This window comes from Piliocolobus tephrosceles, chromosome 7 (assembly GCF_002776525.5).
Source record: "Piliocolobus tephrosceles isolate RC106 chromosome 7, ASM277652v3, whole genome shotgun sequence".
NCBI lineage: Eukaryota > Metazoa > Chordata > Mammalia > Primates > Cercopithecidae > Piliocolobus > Piliocolobus tephrosceles.
The window spans coordinates 87,388,221-87,397,905 of NC_045440.1; the positions used below are offsets into that span (position 1 = coordinate 87,388,221).

The 9,685-nt window shown below is 38.6% G+C and overlaps 1 protein-coding gene across 3 annotated transcripts in view; it reads left to right on the forward strand.

Annotated features, from left to right (window-relative positions):
- CPNE3 (copine 3) overlaps positions 1-6,778 on the forward strand; it is a 49,370-nt gene extending 42,592 nt beyond the window's left edge. The window contains exons 15-17 of one of the 3 annotated variants that reach the window (XM_023222857.3): positions 137-270; positions 1,376-1,612; positions 3,557-6,773. In XM_023222857.3, the coding sequence (XP_023078625.1) occupies positions 137-270; positions 1,376-1,612; positions 3,557-3,679 (494 nt within the window). In that variant the 3' untranslated portion in view covers positions 3,680-6,773. Of the gene's footprint in view, positions 1-136; positions 271-1,375; positions 1,613-3,556 lie in introns of all 3 variants that reach the window. The other 2 variants (XM_023222856.2, XM_023222858.1) reach the window with 2 other exon arrangements.
- Positions 6,779-9,685: the final 2,907 nt, after the last annotated feature.

The following is a 9,685-nucleotide window of genomic DNA, read 5'->3' on the forward strand; positions in this document are numbered from 1 at the left end:
TACATAGCTTAGAGGAACTCCTGCATATAGAACTTTTGACTATTTAAAGTACTGTATGTTGATATATATAATCAAATTAGCCAGAATAAACACACTGTGCTTGAGAATTTTTAATATTGTTTTTTTTTTGTTCTAGGAATCCAAGGCATTGTAGAGGCATATCGGTCTTGTCTTCCTCAGATAAAACTCTATGGACCAACTAATTTTTCTCCAATCATAAATCATGTGGCCAGGTTTGCTGCTGCAGCCACACAACAGCAAACAGCTTCTGTAAGTGCTCTATGGCCAGGGAATGGGAAGAATGTGGATTGGTAGCAGCTCCTGGTGCCATTTTTCTATTTTTTTGGTTTGTCATAATATAAAGTCAGGGCAAGATACAATAACACAGTCACTCTTGATTTGGGAATAACTTTTATTGTGGTTATGCTAGTGATTGTTAAAAATAAGACAACAGCAAAATAACACTTGGCATTCATAAGTCTTTTATCCTTTGAACTAACTTCCATAGATAGGTTCTACCAAAAAAAATGCATATCATCTACCTTTTTGAAGTAGACATAACAAATTAAGACTTAAGGAAACTTACCACATCAGATGCTGTTACAAGATTTCTTATTGTACTAAAGACATTTGAATGAGCTAACCATTACCTATTGGACCGTGAATACCAAATCTCTCTTAGCTTCAGCATATTCAGAAGTAAGTTAGGGGAAACTACCTCATACTGTTGTTGAAAAGGTTAGATAAGATAATTCATATAAAGTGCACAATGCCTGGGTCAGAGTAAACACTCAACACATGTTAGCTAATATTGTAAATCTTATTCCTAATCTAGACTTAAATGGCCCAAAAGATGGAGTCACTACTTGATTTAACATTTTACTGCTCTCTGAAAAGGTTTATCTTGGGCGACACAATCTGGGGGATGATTTTATCACTTAAACCATATCTATTTTTTTTTTTTTTTTGTATTTTAGTTTGTAAAATTTTTGTATTCTAATTCTAATATTTTTATATTTATTTGCTTTTCTGAGAATGAAGTTTTCCACTTGCCTCCTTGACATATTTAATACTTGAGTTAAACCATTATTCCTAGTCTTACTGAAAGGTTAATATTTGACATTTAGATGTCTTGCTTCCATATATTTTGCCAACCCTATTTTGTGGTTTGCTGCACTTTTAATGAACCTGCAGTTTTTGTTAAGAGTCAATTTCCTTGTCATCAGAGGAGCTTAGAATATTTTACGTAGTGGTAGCCAGGGTAGAGACTGGCAGAAAAATGAACAAGAAAGACTGGATGGATGACTTATCAAGGCAGAGATGCCATTAGCCATTGCTTGACTTGCTCAGTGGACATGTTTTCTTTTTCTGGCAGCAATATTTTGTGCTTTTGATTATTACCGATGGTGTGATCACAGACCTTGATGAAACCAGACAAGCTATAGTTAATGCCTCCAGGCTGCCTATGTCCATCATCATTGTTGGAGTTGGAGGTGCTGACTTTAGTGCCATGGAGTTTCTGGATGGTGATGGTGGAAGTCTTCGCTCCCCATCAGGCGAAGTGGCCATCAGAGATATTGTCCAGTTTGTGCCTTTCAGACAGTTCCAGAATGTGAGTACCACTCCTCCCTACTCAAACACTAAAGTGAGTGAACACAGACCTTTGCCCATCTACAACCAGGCAGTTGAGTAGGTGTGCAGGGTTAGAGGACGTGTGAACCCTGTCCTTTGTCCATTTGAGAGCTCTGATTTGGTTTGGCAGTGTTGCTTCAGGATGTACATTATGTGCTTCTTACAGGCTATACGATAAATTGTTTTAAAATAGTATTGCAACTGTCTCAAGTATTTTATCTTTACCTTTGTAACAGCTGGAAAAAACTCTTATGTAAGTGTATGCCAAATCCCCCTCAAGCTGGAAGTTTAGTTTGATGAATATCTCTTAGAAGACTGTTTTACCCAGTTTACTCCAGTGGTAACATATTGCAAAGCTATAATACAGAATCACAACCAGGATACTTACAGTGGTATAATGAAGATGCATCACAAGGATCCCTCTTGTTGCCCTTTTATAGCCACATCCCCTCCTTTCTCCTTCTAGCCCTTCCTTAACCCTTAGAAACCACTTACTAATATGCTCTTCATTTCTGTAATTTTGTCATTTCAAGAATGTCATATAAATGGAATCATAAAATATGCAACCTTTTGGGATTGGCTTTTTTTCCACTCAGCATCACTCTCTCGAGAATCACCAGGTTTTTGCAAATACTCCTTTTTATTGCCGAGTCATATTCCATGGTATGGATGCGCCACCATTTGTGTAACTGTTTCACCACAGAAGGGCATCTGGCTGTTGCCTGTTTTTCTCTCGCATACACAAGGCTACCATAAACATTTATACATGGATTTTTGTTGTTTGTTTGTTTTGCTTTTGTTTTGAGACAGAGTCTCACTCTGTCACCCAGGCTGAAGTACAGTGGAGTACTGTCACCCAGGCTGGAGTACAGTACTGCAACCTTCGCCTCCTGGATTCAAGTGATTCTCGTGCCTCAGCCTCCCGAGTAGCTGGGATTACAAGTGTGCACCACTACACCTGGCTATTTTTCCCTATTTTTTAGTAGAGACAGAGTTTCACCATGTTGGCCAGACTGGTCTCAAACTCTTGACCTCAAGTGATCCACCTGCCTCGGCCTCCCTAAGTGCTGGGATTACAGGCGTGCACCACCACACCCAGCCTATGCATGGGTTTTTGTGCAAACGTAAGTTTTTATTCCTCTGGGATAAATACCTAGGACTACAGTTGCTGGGTTATACAGTAGTTGCATGTGTAATTCTTAAAGCAGTTGTTAAACTCCTCCAAAGTGGCTGTATCATTTAACATTCCCACCAGCAATGGGAAGGGAGGAAGTGGAGTGTTGTGATTATAAAGTAGTAATGTTAGGTAGGGATCTTTGTGGTGTTGGGGAAGTTCTGTATCTCGATTGTAGTGATGGTTACACAGATCTACCCAGATGACAAAATTGCATAGAATTATACAGAAACACACAAACACACACAAATGAGTACATGTAAAATTATAAATCAGAGTAAGTTCTGTGAACCGTACCAATGTCAGCTGCCTGGTTTTGATACTATGCTGTAGTTATGTAAGATGTTACCTTTGGAGAAATCTGGATGAAGGGTACATGGTACCTTTTCTTATTGTTTTTGCAACTTCCTATGAATCTGTAATTGTAAAAAGGAAGTAAAAAAAAAAAATACCAAGTGGATGAAAGACCCATATTTAAAAGTTATAAAACAACAAAATCATCAAATTTTAGAATGCTGGCACCAAAAAAGGACTTGACGAATGTTAGCAGGGATAGTAATAGCAATCATAAGTAACTTTGGCTAGTTAGGGTCATTCCATATTTCATGGACTGTTCCTAAGAAAAGGTACAGGCCTATGAATTAGAATTGCTTCATTTTAGTGGCTGCTGAAGTATCCCTAGTCTCTTTTATGAAAAAGCCAGGAAAATTCAGTTGCTAATAAAGTCACGTTGATTTTGTTTTTCACAAGGCTCCAAAAGAAGCACTTGCTCAGTGTGTCTTGGCAGAGATTCCCCAGCAGGTGGTGGGCTACTTCAATACATACAAACTCCTTCCTCCCAAGAACCCAGCCACGAAACAACAGAAGCAGTGACCACTTCAACAGAATTCTTTTGTGTTATGTGGAGCAATGCCATCTCTGACCCTAAATCATTTATCTGTCATTCTATGTACTTTTTGCCCCCAGCATTTATGATGTAAATCTCTTTCTCTATGGATTATATCTGTTTAAAGCATTCTTTCTAGGCTCTTTTGGGGGGACAGTGAGTGCCAAGTCCATCTTTGCCCAGTCAATTCAGTGATTGATAGTGATTTACATTAATTGCAGTAAAGCTCTTTGAATTAGAAATTAGTGTGAGGAAAGCTTATTTTGTTGTTGTTTTTGTTTACTTTCATGTGATGAAAATGCTGTTTTTAAATGTTTCTCAATAGGAAGAATGGAAAACTGTTGGGATGATGTGGTTTGCAGGTTGCTGTGCCTGATTCACAGTGTATGTTTTATAAGCCAATGTCCATACCTGGTTATGAGAGCTTCTTAAATTATATGATATCAAATTTGTTCCTCACTCTGTATACAGTGTTTTTATGCAAGGTAAAAATTACCTTCCTGTGCATCTGATTTTTGCTACAGTGTAGACACTATGGTTTACAAAACAGCATGCACTCAACTTGGGACTTTATGAAAAGTACTGAATGAGCAGGAAAAGCCACATACTCAGTTTTTTAAATGTACAATCAACAAGTAAAAATAACCTCATGTAAGTAAACCATTTTTATTTGCCTTTCTAGGTATTTTATTTTGTTGTGGAGAACTGTAAACATGTTCAGATTTGGCTTTTTTTTTTTTTTAATTAACTGAGCATGACTTTCAGGATATTGTAGATGCACAGATGGTAGGTTGTCCTGAATTCTACATTATTAGATTACTTTAATTAAGATTTGTTAAAACAGTTAGGACTGTTTTGTCTAGGAAAGATAAGAGGACCAAACATATAAGGTGAAATTCAGAATTCCATTTCCTTCTAACTAATGAAAAACTACTTACTAAAAAAAATATTTTATACTTTCCTTGCTAAGCTCCCACACATTGATTTGTATAGATCCACTTAGTCATTTTTTCCTTTTTTTAAGTGCTATTTTCATCTGATTTTTAAACTCATGATACCAGTTATCTGTTAATCAAAATTGCGTTTTACAATTTAATAATGTGCTATTTCCTATGTCTAGAACAGACTTTATTAGGTATAAAACCTACTGCAACTTAGAAAAAGGAAAGAAAAAAGAAAACTTTTCCAACTGCTGCATTAAGATAGAGTGGATTTTATGTGCTTTTTTTTTTAAGAGTTGAATTTCTTTTCCTGACTTTTACCTTTTACAGCATATTACTTAGTGAACATTACATTTTTGGAATAGATTCAGTAATATTTTATTGAGGGCCTATGTGCTAAAAACCATGCGTATCTATACGTTGGCCAATTATCTTTAATAATTTACCTTTTGAAATTGCATGTTTATCATATATCCTTAAGTGGATGCCTACAGTGCCACGTTGATGTGCCTCTCAGTTTTATTGAAAAGCTGCCCCACAGCCCATGTCTCTTGTTCTCTGCAAAGCCTCAAGGGAGTGAGCTCTCAACCACAGATAGCTGTGGCTTCTCAGAAGCAGCTCATTGCCAAGGCCAGGCTGAGAGGGGACCTGCTTGCTGTGATGGTTGCCTAGCCCAGGTGAGCATTTACCTACCACCTTCCCACTTGGCTAGCTGTCCTTTGGATATGTGCTGTTAACTGGGGAAGGCGCCTAACTAGTAGCCTGCTACTCCATAGTATGGCTCAATAGATGACACATCATTTTGACATTATCAATAGGAGAAAAGAAAACTAACCCTTCTTCTGATTGTTTGGAGCCATAGTTGTCTCAGATGTTCTAATTCTCTTTGTATGCTTGGAAACAGCGCAGATATGTTGCTGTGGTTTTCAGAATTTTCTCTCTTAATCACAGGAAACCTTTTAAAAAAATGACTTACACGTATTCTCAATGTACAGTAAAACACAGAAGTGAGCTTATCTGTTTGATGCTGAGGCAGGGTCCCAGTCACTGGCCGTATCCTCCTTCTCCTTAACCAACTCCTCAGCAGCCCCTGAGTCACCTGCACAAGGTGCTTGGGAACTGCTGGTCATGAGCATTCCTGGTTTTCTTCATCCAAATAACAGTGAATCACTGTCCATTGGATTTGGTCTTCATTATTTTATATTCTGATTTTATCAAAATTATTCTATTTTAAAATTGTTTTAAAATTTAAAAACATTTAATTCATGTCATGTTCATCAGTAGATGCTATTATTCATAAGAACTGTGATTCCGGCAAACTAGGGTAATTGGTGCCTTTTTACAATTTCGAATAAAAGCGTTTACAATTTCTAAATTATCAGTTTTCACAGTTTCAGCCCTCAACCTCGTCACATGCTGATTTAATATTGTTTTATATTAAAATAGTCCTTTTCCCTGGTCTGCCACCATTCATTCAAGTGCTATTTGTTCTTAAAATGCATTTAAAGAAAAATTACACATATTGCCTTTCACACCTCATATAATCAGATCTATTACTAATATATATCGGAGTGACAGTGTCCAGGATAAATGTAATATTTCTTACAGATGCTGGCACAGATGAAATAGTTTACCAGGTAATCTAGTCACCTAACCGTGTGGTTAGAATTGACATTTTAAGACCAGAAAAATTTGAAGTCTGATCAGGGATTTACAACTGTTCATTATAGTTGTGCCTTAGGCAATCTTTCCAAAGTAAATTCAGGGCCCCATTGCTACTTATGCTGTATTTTGACATGCCTTTTTTTTTCTTCCAATTTTATAAACTTCCTGGAAAGCCATCTCCCTAAGTATCCCCTAGTCTCTGTATGTGTGGTTGGTAGTCATGGAAATGACACATAAAGTACGCCCGAAGTTTGGTGGAACGTGTTAGAAACTGTTTTGTGCCTTTCTGGATGTCATACTTGACAATACATGTATAAGTTACTAATATATGAATTGATGCTAAATATATCTTACATTTGAATTCCTTTTGGATAAAGTTATTTCTTGATGTGACACAGTAGTGTCTTGTTTTCATTTTTATTCTTTACATGTGACCAAAACAATAGAAAAGTTAAAAATAAAATATAGTGTTTTAGGTGGCCTCGACTTCATATTTTACTGAATTAAACAATTTGGGGGATATTATTTTATGGGATTTATTTGTTTAAAAGATGCTAAGTGGGTTCAAGATACTCTTCTGGGTACAGTAAAGATTCTTAGCTTATAGCTAGAATGGCCTGAGATATGTAGCACTCACATTTTGTCAATCATGTTAAGAAGGATAGTATAACCACCTAACTTTAAAATTTTTTTTTTTTTTTATCACCAAGTAACATCACTTCCTGATCATCACTACATTTGGCCAGATACTCCAGAAAAACCACAGTAGGTTGAAATGTCCATACAGAAGTACACTTTGGCTTGGCTGTTGATTCCCTCCTCCACAATGATGGCAAGTATTATTGTAAGCAGAATTGTGACTTCTTACCGCTTGGAAAAGGAGAGCTATCTCTGGTCTTTCATCAGCAGATGCTCCCAAAGCATTTATTGGTGCTCACAAAGCACCAAGTTTTATAGCAGCACCTGGTCTTCTAGGACTGGACTCAGAAGAATTTTGAGGATGGGGAACTTTAAGGAGTTCTCAGAGAAAAGTCTGAGTAGGAAATCATTTGGTTTTTTTTTCAACCTTCCCTTCCTTCCAGTAAGAAGTATTCAATTTTTCTTTGAACGAATATTTATTGGGTAGTCTATTACTGGCAATCAACAGGGGAATTCAAACAGCATAAAAAAAAATTCTTGCTGACTTCAAAGCTTATGATCTAATATGGAAAAGGAGACAGCATATGATGCTAAACAGAACAAGAGTGAGCAAGATGAGGGACTCTGCTGTGGTTGGAGTAAGACAGGCCCTTCTCGTGCCTTCAGGCATCCATGGTGATGAGTAATGAGGGGCGCTTGAATACTGCTTCTGGAAAGATGCTTCTCCTGCTCATCCCGCTATCATTCATTGCTCTCCACTGCCATCCTGTGATCGCTGTTCATGCCAGTCCTCACAAAAAGCCCAGACTATTAGTTTCCAACCCCTGTATTCTGACTCCACATCCCACTTCTCTCCATTGCCCCATACCCTTCCACTCTGCCTTCAAAAATTGGGTCATTCATTAGCACAAATTTCTGAGGTCAATGTTTTTTTCTGAACAGTACCTTCACCTTTTAATTCTAATTAAAACCTGCCTCTCTTGAAGAACGTTGCTTCCTCTGCTGCCCTCTCAAATGATGGTAATTTCCTTTCCCTGATCTACCACTGGGCTTGGAGGCTGCCTAGGTCCCCTCCTTGATCCTCCCTTCTGCTTTCAGGTAGCTTTTCCCTCCTCTTTAAAACCTCTGACTTTGAATCTCACATCATTAGATTAGATCACTCTCTCTATCCCTCCTTATAATAATACTGCTCTCTATTCAACCTCAGCCCACACTCTGTGGGTCACATGCTAGACCTTATCATTATTGATTTAAAAAAACCCCTCCCTGATCGCATTTTCAATTACTCAGTTTTTCAATAACAACCCCTTTTGCAGTTCACTCCCTTTAGCACCACAGCTCTAACAAGTCTCCTCTGTGCCTTCAAACCACAAATCCTACCAACTTCTCAGTGTCTCTTATGGTCTAGCCCCTTCTGCTCTTTCCTTTTCTAAACTTCTGCTAATCTCTTGTCATTCACTCCAACTGCATGGGCTTTCTTGTTCTTACTTGAATATGCCTGGAATATTCCTAGCTCGGGGCTTTTGCACTTGCCATTGCTCCTTCCTGAAAACCCAGCCTCCCGTAGCCACTTGGGAACCTTGTTCCCTCACCTCCTTCAGGTCTTTATTTAAGCATCACTCAGTGAGGCCTTTTCTGATTACCTTATTTAAAAGTGTACCTCTTTCCCTAGTACTTTTTATTTTTCTTCTCTGTTTAAAGTATATTTATTTTGGCCAGGTGCAGTGGCTCACGCCTGTAATCATGGCACTTTGGGAGGCTGAGGTGGGTGGATGCGTTAAGCTCAGGAGTTTGAGACCAGTCTGGGCAACATGGTGAAAACCCATTGTATTAGTCTGTTCTCATGCTGCTAGTAAAGGCATACACAAGACTGGGTAACTTATAAAGGAAACAGGTATAATTGACTCACAGTTTAGCATGGCTGGGGAGGTTTCGGGAAACTTACAATCATGGCAGAAGAGGAAGCAAACATATCCTTCTTCACCTGGTGGCAGCACGGACAAGTGCAGAGCAAAGTTGGGTAAAAGCTCCTTATAAAATAACCAGATCTCATGAGAACTTACTCACTATGACGAGAACAGCAGGGAGGTAACCACCCCAATGATTCAATTATCTCCCACCCGGGTCCCTCCCATGACACGTGGGGATTATGGTAACTACAATTCAAGATGGGGACACAGCCAAACCAAATCACCTGTCTCAATACAAAAATTAGCTGGCTGTGGTAGAGCACACTTGGTTCCAGCTACTTGGGAGGCTGTGAGGTAGGAGGATCGCTGGAGCCTGGGAAGTTGAAGCTTGTGGTGATCCATTATCACACCGCTGTATTCCAGCCTGGGTGACAGAGCAAGACCTTGTCTCAAAAAAAAACAAAACAGTGTTATTTTGTTTTTTTGTTTTTTTCTTGTCCTCCCTCACCCACTAGAAAGTCAGTTCTAAGAAATCTGGGATTTTTGCCTGTTTGTTCACTGCTTTCTCCCCAGAACCTAGAAGATACCTTGGCATTTAGAAGGCATCCCCTAAATAGACACTGAAAGAATGAATGAATTAAGTATCTGCTAGAGCATATATAAAAACATAGAAGTTAGTTTAGTAATCCCAGCACTTTGGGAGGCCGAGGCGGGCGGATCACGAGGTCAGGAGATCAAGACCATCCTGGCTAACATAGTGAAACCCCATCTCTACTAAAAAAATACAAAAAATTAGCCGGGCGTGGTGGTGGGTGCCTGTAGTCCCAGCCACGCAAGT